The following is a 17592-nucleotide window of genomic DNA, read 5'->3' on the forward strand; positions in this document are numbered from 1 at the left end:
AGGATCTGAACCTCTGGCAGGTACCCTTCCTTGGCACGGCTGGATCTCCCTGTGCTCACCCCCATCTCAGCACCACATTATTGCATTCACCCAACACTGACCAAACCTTCCAGAGCTGGAAATAACTTGAGGCTCAGGGCTGTCACCTCCTCATCTCCAGTGTCTGGCACAGTGCTTAACCTCTCTGGCCACTTAATATCTGTGGCATTAATGAACGCATCATTGAAACAATGGAGTGGGGCAGAAGAGGAAGAAAAGTTCTTCTGCGTAGCCTGGGCAGACAGTCAGTGTTCAGGAGTGAGAAGACAGTAGCTACAGGCCAGACTCAGCTGTCACTGGCAGCCACATATCAGGCTGTGCCCATGGTAAGCAGGGCCAGAGAGTCAGAGAGTCCATCCCCCTTCAGGCTGGTCACCTTTACCCTTCGTCATGGCTATGGATGGCATCCCAAATCCTGAAAGTGGGTGCTGTGGGTCACAGGGAAACCTGTGAGAAAATGTGACTCCTGAGAACAATCTCGGGGTGCCCACATTATGACACCTAAACTATAGACTCAATAAAAGGGTGTCATCATCCCTGCAGCCCTGCAGGAGTCGGCAGCCCTGGAAGAAGTCAGGAAATTTTTAGCCAGCAAATGCTGTTCTTTGTTTGGGACCCACTGGCCTGTGGCCCTCCATTCTGAGATTGGGCCAGGTGGAGACTCCCCAGGTTTTGTTCGATATCTCCTTTGTACCCTCTCCTCTATATCAGTCTGTAATCCACGCTTACTCCATGCTTCTGTGCCTGGCTCTACATAGCACGCGTGGAGACTTGTGTTTAAGATATAGACAGATGGGCGGCTCTCTAGAAAGCTGCTCCAAGTTGGAGGAAGGAGACTGTTCTTTTCAAGAAAGAGAAGGTTTCAGAAGCATAGGAATCTGCTCTTGCTTTAGAGCCCCATCTCTGAGGGCACCTTCCTTTCCTCTCAGCTTTCTCATCTCCATGTCAATAAAGGACTCAGTGTGTAGGCAGCTGGTTTCCCTGGGAGATAAAACAGTGAATTGGGAAAGCTCCCTATAAGCACAAGCTCCAGGGCAAAGTTCCGAACTCTCCATGTGACTGATCCCATGATGCACCAGCTTCCACACGTTCTCCTTCCTGCCTCCAGCTTTCCATTGCTGACCCATCAGGGTATTCCTAAAGGGACTCACCAGCTGGTCTGCAAGAATGGCGGTTGCTCACTGGTGATTTTCCCAGATGTATGTAATTGGTTAATTCAGGGTTAGTCTGTATGTTAGTCTGTATGAGGGGAGAGGGAGGTCTTCCCAGTAGAGGGAGGAGATGGATGGGAGTGGGCCTAGAAGTAAAAGAAAAGTTTTCTTGGGAAATGCCCTCATTTGATATCCGTCAGATATCTCATGAGAAGCAGTTGTGTTTCATTGGAGACTCCGGGCAGTTAAAAGGTCCATAAGATACAGTCTTGGAACTCAAAAAAATATTAATGAATTTCAGCTTACATTTACTATAACCCGACAGGTTTCACACTAGGCCTGGGCTCATTCTAAAGCATTATATAGTGGAGGCTCTGAAAGTGTTAGACAGCAGTAGGCAGCACTGGGTCGAGCCCTCAAAGTCCACAACCAAAGAGAACAAGTTCTCATTTACTGCAAAGACCTGCTTCTTCTTCACACACTAGGTTGAAATTCTTCACACCTAAGAGACTCAAGGGTTTCTCCTCAACAGCTTTTGTGGTGTCCCAAACTGCGTCTTAATATCTCATAGACTGTCACTAAGCTGGGTTTTGTTCTTTCAAAGCAAAAGTAAATTTTAATTTTTTTATTAGAAGCAGATAACTATAATCACAGACTACTTTTTCCACTATGAGAAATTATTCTTGCTGAGAATCAAAAAGCAAAACAAAATGAAAACAAAGGGGGCACCTGTAAAATATCAAACTGAGGAAGTCCTGCAGGATAGTGGATACACAAGTTTGATGCTCAGAAGAGAAATCTATCCGGAGAGAGATTTGGGAGCCATCAGAGTACAAAACTTTTTTTAGTGGTAGTACATGATATGACCAAAAGGAGTATGAAGAACAATAAAGGATCTAGAAGTAAACACTGTGAAAGCCAGGGTTTCTCAGTCTCTGAACTATTGATGTTGAAGAATAGATAATTCTTTGTTGTGGAGGGCTGCTTCTGCCTTGCAGGATGTGTGGCATCATTCTTGGCTTCTACTCACTAGAAGCCAGGAGCACCCACCCACCCCCAGCTGTGACAATCTGTCTTCAGATATTGCCACGTGTTCCCTGGAAAGCAAAAGCAATCCTAGTTGGAAATCCCTTATTTAAGTGATGGATAAAAGAAGAACATCTTGCAAAGGTAGTTGACAAGGAGTGTCATAAAGTCTGGAGGTAAGATAAAGGAAGAGAATATTTTGAGAAAAAGATATGGTCAAATGTGTCAAAGGTCAAGGAAAGGTATTAAAACATGAGCACTAGCACCCCTGGTTTTAGGGAAGAGAATGTGTGGTGAACAGAGAGGAGCTTGCTCCTTGTGTCCCCAGTTGCTCCTTCTTCCTTCTAGGCTGACTCCCATGTTCCTTGTCCAGTCTCCTGCATCTTTGGGTTTTAACCTTCTGTTCATGGTATTTTTAGACTTGGACCTTGGAGCCCCTGGGCTCTGGAGAAGGTTAACATGGAGATTTCTCCAGGGCTGCCATTGCCTTCTGTTTTACAAACTCCAAGAGTGGGTAGAAATCTAGACAAGTCTGTAAGTGTAAAATTTGGGAACCTCCATGTGTGACAAGTTGATGACAAGTCCACTTGCTCAGAGCCCTTTACACTCCTGGGAATGCAAGCCTGGGGCACTGAAACAGTCTTCCATTGCCAAGAAATTTGGCTTACTTCCTTATCGTGGTTTTCTTAGGAAAAATAAAAACAAAGTTTCTCAGAAGGTCACAAAATTCCTTCTCACCGCAAAATAGTAAAATGTGGCTTTTCTGAGTTCCTAGATGTGTTTGGAGAGAGACGCCAAAAATACACAAGCTTTTATTCCCAACCAGTTTGTACTAGGAGAGCTCTCCAGAATACCCCTCTGAAATGATCATGCATGTTTTGGTTTCCAAACTCAGGGGAAAAAAGCACAAGGGTTTCTGTTTTGTTTTAGTTTGGTTTTTATAGCTTTCAGATCTGAATTTTCACTTGTAAAATCTGTTCTGATTAAGGGAAGTGAAATACTGAAATCTCCCCTACCTTTATGAGGCCTTTTTTTCCCCCCCATTTCTGCCCTCAACATAAGACTCTTGATTACTGTTGAACTCTTAAAACATTAGGTTCCATGGCAGCCAGTGAAGTAGTTGTTCTCTTTCTACTGGTGGAATTCCACATTTATGGGTTCACTTTTCACATATACTAATGCACCCCAATACTAGCTTCTGCCCATCAATAGGAACCCTTGGTTGGATATTATCCAGAATCTCTCTCAGAGCCAGGGCTGCCCAGCAATAAAGAGGATGGGGGAAACTGGCCTTCCACACACTTACGCAGAGATAAAAAGAGGCTGTTTTTGCAACCGGTTCTTCTCCTTTTTCCTTTGACCACTTTTCTTTCATCTGGTTATGTCCGTGGTCACGTCCTCATTCCTTTTCTTAATTTCAGCCTCTGCCACCTTTCCTCCTTGATTTAATGGTTTTTTGAACTCTCTTTGGCTACATAAAGATTCAGTTACCTACTTATCATCTGAGAATGGTGATAACAGACGAAAAGGTAAGCTTAGAAATGGTATTTCCAGAACCATTTTTAAGCCACAGTCCAGCCCAAATCAGAACAAACATCATCTCTCCTTTAACAAAATATAGGTAATTACTGTGACCCTCTGCATGTCTTTGAACATAAATCAGTCACTAATATATCATATGTCTCAGACATAACAACTAAAAGCCCCATAGATATTTAAAGGTGCCAATAATCTCTCTAGAATTTTCCTCACTTGTAACTTTCTGTATGAAAGAACACCTTAAGGTTTCAAACATATCGTGTCAGCCACAGCCTCTAAAGGCAAGGCTGCTAAGGGCTTTCTCTCTGCATTCAAAGCCCTTTGGCCCCAGCACACCACACTCTGCCCCTGAGAAGGAACTTGGGCTCAGTCAAGGGCACAGAGAAGCTACCAGAGCAAGAGGTAAAGACTTCATTCATTCTTTCATGCAGCCATCTTCATTTAAGTGCCTGCCCCATGCCAGGTGCTCTACAAGGTGCTGGGGACTAAATGGTAAACAAACATGGGCCCTGCCCTTGTAGACCTTACAGTTTAGTCATCAAGATTTTCTATAAACAAGTAAACAACCACATAGATACCAGTCATGAAATGTGCTATAAAGGAAACACACAGGAATCTACGCATTGGAAGGAAAGTGGAGGCACATGCTTTACATAAGGCAGTCGGGGAAGGTCATGCTGAGGAGGTCATTTTTAATCTGGGACCGAAATGATACGAGTGAGCCATGGAAGAGCAGATGGAGAACATTCCAGGCAAGGGCATGCCATATGCAGAGGTCCTGGTGTGGGAAAGAGCTCTGATAGTTGCAGCAACAAAGCAGAGGCTAGAACAGCTGTAACAGAGTGTAACAGGGGTTCAGGCTCCACCAAAGTCTGGAGCATTAAGCGGAGGCCAGATTCATCAGGCCTACAGGGAAAAGGAAAGCTGTGCCTATGTTGGCAAAGTCTCCGTTTTGGGGCATTGCTGAACTGGGGGAGAGCTGAGAACTTGGTTTCCAGTTAAATCTCTCAGTGGGGGAAATCCTGGTTAACAAAGAGGACGTGCATTCCACCCCTCCCCTCACTAGTAGGTCCAGCTTGTTCTATAGGTTTGTGTGCAGAACTCCCATGTTGACATTAACAGGAAAGTAAATCAGGCAATCCTGGGACTTTAAAACCCAACCCTGAAACGTTAATTATATACAAACAAATACACAGCATGCACCAGAATATTAAAAAAATACAAACTTGTGCTTAATTGTTACATTTCCTAGCATGGAAGGCAGGCAATTTGATCACCTCCAGAGATCACTTTAAGATCAAGAGCCTTTTCTTAATTGCCAGAAAACTCTGAAGGCCTCCTTTCCAGGGACAGCTGCTGGGATTAGAAAGGAGAACACTCCACCCAATTCATCTATAATCACAATTTAGTATTATTAACTAGCAGCCTGTGGAATAAGCCGTAGGGAACAGGGCTCTTGTCCCTAATAAAGGGATGAACAAAAAGGATGATTTAATCATTACTTCTCTTTCTTTGCTTTTGCCCACCCCTTTAAAATGAGTTCTTGAGAAAGTTAACATTTTCCTCTCAAATATATTTTGACCTTCCCATTCTGCCACCCAACCCCAGCCATATCTGACTACATTATTAACTGGAATAGCTCAATTAGGGGTTGGTTGCACAATTAGAGATTTGTGCCTTCAAGAACAGTACAAATGTTTCCGGGGGTAAGGTAACTTAGTCCTGCAGGAGAGGCCTTTCCACCATAAGGCACTTCCCATATTCATGGGTTTAAATCGACCTCACACCAGGTCCTGTTCCCATGCTTTTCTGCACACCTTAGAACAGTCTCTGGCCATGGATTTTTATTCTCATCGGTTTATTTTTTTTTCTATTCATTTTTTCCTTTTCAACTGATGCAGAAGTCACACACTCCATTTCCATGTGGCTATTCTAGACAGTAAAACATGCTTATTTAACGTGCTAATGACTAACATAAGTCATTGTTTCTAGTCCCTCCCCACCAGCAATCCAGGGGACTTAGCATGCCTTAATTCTAATTAGTCCTCTCTCAATTTACAGTCTATTTTCATCCAGGATTTTAATTCATTCTTTTTTAAAATCACCATAAACTGAACATATTGCTTGCCATTGCTTTTGGTATCTTGTACCTCCCTTCTGAGATCATTTTCCTTCTTCCTGAAGCATGACCTTTAGCATTTTCCATTACTGAGGGTCTGCGGGTGATAATGTCTGTTTTAGTGTCTGAAAATGTCTTTACTTTGTCCCTGTTTTAGAAGATACTATCAGTGAGTAAATAGGTTGGCGGTTTTAAAATTATTCCACTTCTTCTGGCTTCTTTGTTGGTATTGAGAAATCAGCTGTTACCAGTGTAACAGTGGTTTCTTTTGGGGAAATCCATTTTATTAATCTGGCTACTTCTAGGATCTTTTTGTCTAAGGTGTCTGTGATGTCATACAAGTGACTAGATGTCTGCCTGGTGTCCTGTGTGTGTCTTTTTTTTTTTTTTTTTTTGGCACTTCTTGAATCTGAGGATTAATTTTTCATAAGTTCTAAGAAATAATCAGTGATTCTCTCTTCAAATATTGCCTGCATTTTACTCTCTTTCTTAGCTCCTCTTCTGTTTTATTTTAACTTTGGGGATTTCCATTATTTCCGTGTCAGTATGTCAAACATTTACAAATATTTTTAAAATATTTGAGGTGTCTTGTAATGTTTGCATGTTTGTTTGTTTCAAGCTACTGTTGCTCTCTATAGCCAGAAACAGACGTCACTCAGGACCTTGTTTCCTTTGGCTGGATAACTTTCTCAAGTTAAGGGTTATGGGCATGATTTGGAAGGATGCAGGACTTCATGGTCATTATCAGTCAGGATCCCATCAGGAACAGGGAAGCCCATTGAAGGATTCCAACGACGAAGGTTTTAGAGGCTTTGGCAGTTATTGGAAAGGGTAAAGCAGTAAAAGTCAGGGAAACTTCTACTACAAGGGGATGATTTGAGGGAGCTGGCTCAGAAGCTGTGGCAAATCTCAGAAGTCTCTGGGAACTGCCTCCCTTGAGCTTGGCTGCTTGTAGTTATAAAGCCTGTGATTCCTGGGTGTTTGTCCAGCAGTTGACGCTAACCTCATATCTGCACATCTGTTCTCAACTGCCGCTGGAAAAAAAGGGCTTCCTCACTTTCACATCTCATGAGAGTGCCTCTCATTGGCTGACTCTCTCCTGGAACCGTGTGGAGGAAGGGATTCTAGGAGCTATGTGTGGTTCCAGGCTTATCCCTTGCTCTGCAGAGGGGAATGGAGAAGGGGTGACAGTGATTCCAAGTTGACAGCAGTTTGGTATAGGGTGTTACAGATCACTGATAGCACTTTATGTTGCACACATATTATTTTATTTGCTTCTAATAGCATCACTGAGAATTAAGAATGGCAAATACACCTATATTAAGGAACAAATACCCAGCATAGGTCTGTTAGCTTTTCCAAAAATCACACAGCAAGACGAAATGACAGAAATGGGGCCAGAATCGAGGTTTTCTGGTATGTAAGTCAATTCGTCTCATGAAATCAAAAATTAGCTTGTAGAAAACATCTGAGATCAATTATTTTTGCAACTGAGACGCAAAGCTAAGATGTTTTGCTTCCACTCATCCCAAACTAACTTTTAGGGAAGCTCTAGCACCTTTCTTCCTAATAATTGATCCCTTCCAACTTTTTAGCCCCCCAGAAACCTTAACAGATGTGAAAGGACATTTGTGAAGATAGAATATGATTCACCAGATGGTCCATTTCCTTATGACCTGTACCTGGAGATGTCTTGGACTGTCTGCACCATGCTCTAAAAGTCAACCACCTCAAGAGATGCCACTAAGATTGTGTCATTCCCATTGGATATGCAGCTTGATATTCCGTTTGTCAAATATCATTCAACAAATATTTCTTAAACACCTTTTTTGCTAGGCTTACAATTTCTGTGATCATCGTGATATTTTAATACCACTAACTCTGACATTATTAGGTTAGCAAAGTATTTTAAAATATGTCAGAAAAAGTATGCATATTAATTAAAATGTTCCCACATATAAGCCTTAAACTAAACTCCCTGGGTTGACTGGAGACAAAAGACTTTTATTAAATACTATTCGATAGGTTAAGTATTTTAGTATCTCTGCCAATCATTGCTACAATAGAGTATTGTCAAGCATGAATTGGGTAAAAAAGGGAAATCACTATATTATTGTCTGTTAGTCATATGTACTTAGACAATAGCAAAACCAGCATTTTCAAGCAATGGCTATGCCCTCTTGCCCCTGATCAGCAGGCTTGTTTCTAACATTAGATTTGTATTCTGTTTTCAAACATTCATAATTAGATAACTGATTCTTTGCTTGAACAGGTGGAGTGTGCACCAACCTGCCTATAGATTTTTGTGTTAATGGAGATGCTCTTTATGGCATCCGGGCCCTCTTGGCTGTCAGACCACTGTTAAGTGACTGCAAGTGTACACTCAGCATGCAGTGTAGAATCACTAAGCATAAAAGCAGGATCTTCACTCTGAGCAAACCTTTTGCTCACACTCTCAGAGACTCTGACAGTCACCCCATCTCACATGGCTCAACGTGCATGAGCTCCCTAGAGAAAGAGCTCATTCTTGTCCCACAGTTCTCACTCTTCTTTAGCTTTGCTCTAAGTATAAACTTTTAGAGAAAATAAATGAGTCTAGTGAATACATGAAGGTGAAAGAAAAAGGATGAAGGAGTTAAGTAAGGCTGGTGGTAGGTTGGAAGAGTTGTTGAGATTTAGGAAGCAGTTTGCAAAACAAGTGCCTATATATTAACGAATGTGCCCATTAGATTGAGAGGAATGAAGGGCAGAGCTGAGAATTCAAAACTTAGGACATAAGCTTGTGAGATAGGAATCCATGTGATGAATGTATAATATGTGGGCAAGTGGAATCACCATCCAGTAGACTAGATAATGCTCTGCAGAAATCATCTACTGGCTTGTAATCCAAGGACCTGGAGGTGAGAGTAAGATTAGAGGACTTGGAAAAGCTCAGTTCCCAATTAGGCACAGTGATTGCTCTGTAGGCAGAGAAGATAAAGAGACCAGGGAAAGAGATGTGGGGGCTGGTTGAGAGCCTGTCAGCAGCTCCCTGTTCAAGAACGGGACCCTGCAGCTGTCAGAGTGTCTGCCTGTGAAGCAACTAGAAACATGAAGGGGGCTTTTCTATGCTGGCTCCCTAATCAGGAAGGGGATGTCCATTCAAATCTGTGAGAGAAGGCCCTCCCACCCTCCACTGGCTGCTCGTGGGCATTTTCACTTCTGTTCTGAGCTCATGGAACTTTAGCACTCTCCTTCCTACTTAGATTTTATTTATTTCTCTTGGTATTTCAGAGAGGTTTAGGATCTTCTGTTGTGAATTTCTCCATCCTGGTTTCTCCAGCATAAAGTCATTCTTCCTGTTGGTAGTATTACACATGGTTGCCATGGAAGTGGGGATTAATTACATCACACAGGAGGGAAGACTTGCTAGCAAACCCTCAAGGGCCCCAAATGATTTCAGTTATTCCATTTCCCAGTAACTTCTTAGAAGACAGGTATAATTTTTGATCATTAAAAACCTTTGACTTTGATTTTGAAATTAGGATGTATTTGCTGCTGGTATTCTTCGATTTAAAAAGCAGCCCATTGATAGAGCATTACTGGATAATGGAATTGTAAAAGCAAGCTACTCTTCAGCACACATTGGAAGTTCTCTGAATTGGGATTTAAAAAAAAATACTTTCACCATTCTGGTTCCTGCTCTCAAGAGATGAAGAAAGCAGGCACTGTGATTGCTTGGTTCTAGTTATATAAAACCTTAAGTGGACTGGTAATCCTTTCGCAGTTCATTATCAGAATCTCCTCTGTTTACCTTAAGACTTCCTGAGGGGCAAGATGGCTTTATTGTCCTCACTCAGCTAACTCTGCTCCCTAATCCCAGCTTAGCTTCTGATTTCACTGCTGAGCTTTAAGCATTCCTTTAGTTCAGTGTCTCTCCCATGTCATTGGAGAGTCTAACCTGCCTCAGATTAGGAAGTGAATAGAATGAATGAAGTGTTTTAAAACAAGAGGACAGCTTATAAAAAACACTATAGTGATTAAACCTGAAAAAAATATCCAAGTAAATATCAGGGTTTGAAAAATGATTCTATTTTCATTCTTGCTCAGGAGTTTTAGAACAGTGCTCTGAAAAAGGATCTTTCCTTGGAATACCATTGGCATAACTCGCGCAGCGCTTCCCTCCCGAGTCACATGACAGGTTATTTCCCAGCACCATTTTCTGGTCATTGTTGGCAGTCATAGTTTCTCTTTCTAACGTGGACTTGGTCTAGAGTAGAAAATGGCCAGAGAAGATTTTAGATTTTAATGGTACAACAGATTTGAAGGAGGAAGAGTCCATGAATCAAGGAATGTAGGCAGACTGTAGGTGGAAAGGGGAAGGAAACAGATTCTCCTCTAGAGCTTCCAGAAGGAATGCTACTCTGCTGATGCCTAGATTTTATCCCGTAAGACCCATTTTGAACTTCTGACCTCTAGACTGTAAGATAATAATTTGTATTATTTTAAGCCATTAAGTTTGTATTCTTATAGCAGCAGCAGGAAACTAATACATACAGCACTACCAAGGCTCTCCCCTCACCCCCAATCAAACTGCTCTTGTACAAGTCACCAGAGAGTTCATTACTGCAAATCCAGTGATCACCTTACAGTTGTTCTTACATGACCTCTAAGCAGCTTTTAACATAGAATACTTCCTTTTTCCTCTTTTTTTCTTTTTTTTTAAACTTATTTATTTATTGGCTGCATTGGGTCTTCGTTGCTGTGTGCGGGCTTCTCTAGTTGCAGAGAGCAGAGGCTACTCTTCATTGTGGTGCACGGGCTTCTCATTGCAGTGGCTTTTCTTGTTGTGGAGCACTGGCTCTAGGCGCACGGGCTTCAGTAGCTGTGGCACACAGGCTTAGTTGCTCTGCAGCATGTGTGATTTTCCCGGAGCAGAGATTGAACCCATGTGCCCTGCATCGGCAGGTGTATTCTTCGCCACTGTGCCACCAGGGAAGCCCGTACTTCCTCTTTCTTGAAACATTTTTATACTTGACTTCCAGGAGACTAAACTGCACTGGATCTCCTCCTGACTCATTGGCGTCTCCTTCTCAGTCTCCTTTGTTGAATTCTTCTGTTCTTCCTCCTAAGTACTGAAAGTTGGAATGTTCTACAGCTTAGTCCTGGGGTATCTTCTCTAACCATACTTACTCCCTAGGGATCTTATTTAACTTTAAAAACAATCTTTATAATGAAGACAACCGAATTTATGTCACCAGTCCAGAAATCTCCCCTAGGCTTGTATGTCCAACTTGCTATTCTGCATCTAAACTTTGTTGTCTGATTGGCATCTCAAACATGTCCAAACAAAACAATTTCCTCCTCCACAATCCTCGTTCCTCCCTTAGCATCTCTATCCCTGCCTTCCCTGTGTCTTAAGCTAATGATCTTATCTCCCCTTTTTTGCCATAATTCAATAAATCCTGATGGCTTTACACTCAAAATCTATACTGAACACAAGCACATCATGTCCACGGACTTCGACCAAGCTTCCAAGGGATCTCACTTCCCACCCTATGAGCAACATGCGCTGTATCAGCAGAACATACTCTGGCTGTTGTCTTATATCATATGGAAACAGAAGTAGATGGGAGGCAGAGTTCCCCATAGGAACCCTGACTAGCACCCTCTTTCTTTTCAGACATTGACTTTCTAGGAAATAATACTGGAGGGGGGAACTGTTTAACTGTGGCAGGTGTTCTGCCAAAGATGCTTCAGAACACAGCCTCTACTTACAGCAAGTTAAAAGGCTGGGTAGGAACAGGTGTGTATTGAAAAAACTATAATTTAAGCTTCTTGAGGTTAGGAATCATATCTCATATTTCTCTTATCACCCGGTGAATAATTTTTGATTTTGTATTTTTTATTTGAACACAGCATTAGAACTCATCTGGGGGCCCACTTTTCAAGTGTATGTTTAATTATGTCAGGAGATTTTAACCTGAGGTCCATAAATGGAATTTTGAGGGTCTATGACCCTTCTAAGACTGTACACAAAATTTTATGGTTATCCGTGCTTTCCTTGGGAAAAGGTTCATGGATTTCCTTAGATTCACAAAGGGTTCTATTTGCTAAAGGCTGAAAACCACTGAGCGATCCAGAGACTTCTAGACCCTGATGTTCCTACAGGTGACCTTCTTTACTCATTAGGACTCACCTACCTCTACCTAGCAGCCCGACAGTTTCACACCAGGCTTTCAGGTGGGAGAGAAAAGTCTGGGACTGGACCTGAATTTAGTGATGGACAACATCTTGCATACTGTGGGTGAGGAAGAAACTGGAAGGTTTAGAGTTTCACTCCCTCGACATTTGGACTCCCCAGCAAGCCCCCAGAGAGGCCTCAAAGGCCTTTCAGTTTGTCCAGTCATGACCCACATGCCTGTCACAGCCAGGCTGGGACACAGGAGGCACAGCAGCCCTCCTGTCTGTATCATTCACTCTGCAGTAATCACACACCACTGCAGGACACCACCTATGGCAATGTCTTGTATTAGTATTAACTGTTATTTTTTATTATTTCAACTTTGTGCATGTATACTAGGCCTAACAAGATTTAAGGGTGCCAGAAGTCAAAATCCTTGTCAAATGTCCATCTTGCTGTTACCCATATAGTCAGTACTTAATAATTATTTTTTTCAAGTGAATAAATGGCAACATAAGTAACTAGGTATCTGGATTTGGTATTTGCTCCAATTTAAAGAGCCAAGATAAGCCCTGTCTCTTAAGAGCAGATTGTTCTGAAATCTCCATTAATATAAGTGAAGCCTTTCCATTTGTAAAACTCTGTGACCATGGATTGAAAGTCTCACCTGATAATAACTATTAATGAGTCCCTGGTAGTTTATAAGGTGCTTGTATATACATGCTCAATAATCGTGTACCGTTTTCAAAAGTAGAAGGCCTCTGAGGGGATTCTCTGATCTTTTCACCTCTCCTTTGAGGAAGCCTGAATGATTTAGGTTGATTTTCAGAGAAATAAGTTCCCCAGCCCCCTTCGGGTTAGGATCTGATAGTTTCCTCAGTTACTGAGTCCTCTTCCTGCTGTTTAAATCTGTCTGTTCTAATTCTATCTTTAGTAGTCATTTAGATAATGCCTGAGGAGTTAATGTTTTCCTGGCAAAACCTGGAGGAGTACTTTGCTGTTCTTTCCTTTCTTTCATGAAGACTGGAGAACTGTTTAACAATAAAACAGTTGGGTTGATCTACTTTAAATAAGGCAGCCTAACCATGGTTGATGGAAATATTACACTGCTTGGTTCGAATATATAACAAAGATAGAGAAATGTCCATTAGAGATGATAGTCAGCTTTGAATGGTCTATAATGAGCTGGAAGGTTGGGCTGGGAGGAGCCCAAAGACTTGATGAATCATGACGGTTTTAGAACTACACTGTGTCAAAGGGGAGAGTGGTATTTCTTAATATGACAAATACTGCTCATAAAACCCAGGGCAGCAATGCAAAAGAATATTCCAAAGCTAAGGCTAGAATAGCAAACATAAGCACTGTTGTGAAATGAAAGAACCTTTCAGGGAAGGGTGACACTGGCTTTGTACAGCAATAATTCTTACATTGTGGAAGGAAAAAAGGCGCAGTACAGGAAGTGTATTCCTTTTAAGAGCAGGCCAGCCCCACATGGAGGCAACTAGTACCAAATGTCCAGTTCGACTGCCCATCATCACTTTGGCTGCCAGAGTGGTGGTTTCTGGGTATTTACTCATTTGAGCTGTCATGGAAGGACACTGTTAAAATGTAGAAAGTGTTAACAAATTAACCCAGTAACAACCATTTCAATATCTTTTTATACTGTACTGGTATTTAAAAAGTTATCAGAGAGTGTTCCTTAAGGCAATAGACTGGGAGTATTTAATAGTGAAGACAGAAAATGTCCAGAGTAAGAGACACAGTTTGGGGGAGAGGGGTGAGATGCAGTCATGAGCACACTGGATTTGGAGCAGACGCCAGAAGCAAGCATGGAAGTTTGGAGATGACCCCATTAGGAGCACCCAACGCTGATTTTGCTGATGCCAGCATTTTCACTAGAAATGGCTATGTTGGGAGTTTCTCCAGTTAAGTTAACAGAATCACAGAAGAATCTGTGTCTGACCCAAAGCAGGTTGCCTCCTCTTCTCTTTTTCACTAGTGTTCTTTTTTGACCCTAGCCTCTTCTCTCTAAGGGATTCAGGTTACTTGATTGACCAAAAGACAAGGAGCAATGTCAAAAGAAACCCCCAGGTTGCGAAGGCACACACATATTTTATGTTCTCTGTTGTATAGTATCTACCTTGCTAATTAACTGATGGATATGATGTACATAATCAAGTTATCTGCTTGCAAAATTACCAAAAATTCATATGGCTGTTTATCAAGGTCGCAAATGCTGGGCATCACCATCACAACTATTTGAAAGAAATCTAACCTCACTTCCATGTGGAAAATGGTACCCCAGAGAGGTAGGAAGCTTGTAATAGTTGTAGGAAGACTACTAGCTGAGCTAACAAAACCTTGAAAAGGTATTTGATGTATGTGTTTGGCTCCAAATAAAAGACACTTTCAGTACTCTGCCTTTTTATTTTAGTAACATCTAGCTCCATCAGTTGTCCCAAATCACTTCATTTTCTTAAGCAGAGTTTTAGCTTATTAGCATACAGATGGGGATTTTGGATTTTTTTAAGTGAGAATTCTCACTTTGCTATGTTAATCGAGCAAAGTGACATCTTTTTGATTGCCTGGTGAATTATGTAACCAGATCGAACCACAGGTTCTGTACTTACTGTAGTACAAGGCAAGGAAGAGTGACGTAGTTAAACACTAACTGTCCCGGGTATGAGCTCAGTGGCCCCAGGCAAATCGCTTAACCTTTCTGAGTTTTTATTTTTTTTATTGGGAAAAACACAGGATTATAGTTGTTATCTAAACAAAGTTGTGTGAATTTGATGGGCTCCTGTTTGAGGAAGATGCTTTTAATACAGTGTAAGTGCCATAAAAAGCCAGAATATTCTCTGTATAGGGGTTTCAGGTTAATGTTAATGAGCAACTGGGAAAATGAGGAGGTGATCCGACAAAAAGAAGGTGGTAGGAGGGATCTCTGGGAGGTGGGACTTACTTAATACATAGTTTTTGTCCTGAACTCTAAATGAGATGGGAACTTGTGTACCTCAGTTAATTGATTAGTATCTCACTGAGCACATATTTAAAGTGAAAGTATGTTTTTCGGTGGGGGCAGGGCACATGGTAGGGCAGAGTTATGGACTGAACTGCTTTTCCAAATTGGTAATCATGTGAGTTTTAAGACAGTGGAAAAGCTGGGGGTAGAAGAAAGTCTGTGAACCTGAGGAGCCTTCATATGCTACCCCCTGTGATTTCCCCCTGGTTTCTAAATGTCATTTGCTTCGCAGACTCTCAGACCTCCTTCTGAACTGACTAATGTGGAAACACATTTGTAAATATTGAGAAGTGGAGCAAGTACTTTGAATGATTACTTCGTGCATGTGGTGCCAATGACTCAGACTTCCTCCTTCATCCAAGACCTGGGCAGTCCTGCTCCATCTCTTCTTGTCCAGGCCACTGTTAGTGGTATTCAGACACAGTGCACTGAGTAACTCAGAACAGGAAACTTTTACTCTCCAGCCCCTCAAAAATAAATGCATGAATAAAAACATCAAATGGAAAACAAATATGTAAATCATTTGTGACAAATAGTCCTGATCAAGTGTTAGCTAAGAAGCTGCTTCTGAGCTGTGAGTTATTCTTTGGACATTTGGATGGATTTTTTTGACGTATAATTGACATGTATAACATGTTAGTTTCAGGTGTACAACATAATGATTTGATGTTTATATGTATTGCAAAATGTTCACCACAATAAGTCTAGTTAACATCTAGGGTAGGTTATTTTTAAAGCTTGCTTCATTCCATTCCTGGATAGGAATTGATTACATGTTATTTGCTGAAGTCACTTCTCTTTCAAGACTGCAGCCTCCAAGAAGTTGCTTGCCCTTATGGTTTCATGTCTTTTCAATGACTTCATTAGCAACTTGGCAAGAGTCTTGCCTGGACGTCCCATCTGCTTTCAGTGACTCCAATTACAGCACCACTTTTGTGTTCATTTCATATTATCAATGTACTCTTTAAATAAATAGTGACAGGAGAAGAGGGAGGAATGAATGGGATGTTGGGGGCTGAGGAGAAGTTTGGAAATATAAATAAGCCACTTGGAGTTCTCAGAACAGAGGCTGTTGCCTTTCTGTATTCACTAAATTTTCCTTTTACTCACCATTGCATGATTCAGCCATACTGGAAAGATACCATCTACGGCCTTAGGGTAAATGAGTTCTCAATTGTAGAGAAAGAGGACCCAGAATGACAAAAATATAAACTGGAAAATAGAACATAAAAATAGGATCATTAGGTTTACTTTTAGTCAGTGCTTCCTAAGATAATCAAGGAAACGTAGCAAAATAAAAATAGATACCAGTTTTCAAGATACATTCTTATATATACATTATAGAAATATTAAATTAGGGAAAAATTATTTATTGTAAAATTACAATACCCAGTCTCTGGGGATTTCAGAGTTAGGGATCAATTATTTTTCATTGTGCCAGGGAGAGAGGATGTAGATAAACAGGATTCGCAGACCATTAAGTCATTTCATTTTAACCAATGGCCTCTCCTCTAAGCTTCACCAGGAGTGCTGAGAGCAGCCATATGGAGTGGCTTGAGTCTTCCACTTGCCTTGCCCACTCTCTAAACAGGCATGGCAAGGGGAAGCAGGAAGACTAGCAAGCGGGTAGGTGACAAGCTCCCAGCATAATTCACAAGCTAGTTAGCTGAGAATTGGATCTCTTTACGGCTCAGAACTTTAGAGTGATCCCCATCCTCTTGTACCCCTTGGCTATCTTTTCAAAGTGTCTGTCTTCCATGCTACAAAATCAGTGTAGAGAAAGGGAAAAAAATAACCATTAATCTTCTGGTTGTCCTATCTTCTTAAATTCCAAAGGATCAATTTCTGAGTCTTAAAAAATGAATAAACTCCATTGTTAAAAAAAAAAACACTTGGCCTTTAGAAGATTTATGGGGGTGGAGGAGGAGGTGTCCTGCAAAGTAAAACTGGAATGCCAGTACTGGCTCTGTTATCTGAGAACTCATTAGTGTTTGGAGAGTTTCATTTTGGATTTGTTTGAAGTCTCTACTATAGGAAGCAGGATGATGACAGGTGGAAAGAGGTAGTCATTTCTAATTATAGGCCCTGCTGGGCAGCTGGTATGCCTGGTCTCAGTTTGTTTCCATTCTAACTAATGAATGAAAACATGAGCAATGTTGTAGAAATGTGGACAGTATCAGCAACAAGCCTACTGTCCCTTGCATATATGTCTTGCTTCTTCCCAATGTCCATTCATTCAACAAAATGCATGTCACCCACTGTGTCCCACACCAGACTGTCTCTCTCTCCTCGATTTCAAAGAGTCAACTTTGAAAGTTTTCATACCTGTCTTTTAACGGTTTCCACTTACAGAAGTAACAAATGCTTATTGCAGCAAGTGAAACAAGATGTATGAAAGGGAAGTTAGTCAACTCCCTCCTCAGCACCCTGCATTCCCATCACCCTGATGGAACCAAGCTTATGGCAGTTGTATTTTGGTTAAGAAAGGTCCTTCAGACTTCCCTGTTAGACAGCAATAAGGATGTTGTATCAG

The 17592-nt window shown here is 41.5% G+C and overlaps 1 protein-coding gene across 8 annotated transcripts in view; it reads right to left on the reverse strand.

Annotated features, from left to right (window-relative positions):
* Positions 1–17592, reverse strand: part of ADTRP (androgen dependent TFPI regulating protein) — an 82748-nt gene that overhangs the window by 34447 nt on the left and 30709 nt on the right. For 5 of the 8 annotated variants that reach the window (XR_009047995.1, XR_009047994.1, XR_009047992.1 and 2 more), the window contains exon 3: positions 16170–16271. The exons of 2 other annotated variants lie outside the window; for them this stretch is intronic. Coding sequence is in view for 1 of the 6 variants with exons in the window: in XM_057698991.1 (XP_057554974.1) it covers positions 15376–15460 (85 nt within the window). In the remaining 5 variants the exon portion in view is untranslated. Of the gene's footprint in view, positions 1–15375; positions 15461–16169; positions 16272–17592 lie in introns of all 8 variants that reach the window. One more of the 8 variants, XM_057698991.1, reaches the window with a different exon arrangement.

This window comes from Hippopotamus amphibius, chromosome 11 (assembly GCF_030028045.1).
Source record: "Hippopotamus amphibius kiboko isolate mHipAmp2 chromosome 11, mHipAmp2.hap2, whole genome shotgun sequence".
NCBI lineage: Eukaryota > Metazoa > Chordata > Mammalia > Artiodactyla > Hippopotamidae > Hippopotamus > Hippopotamus amphibius.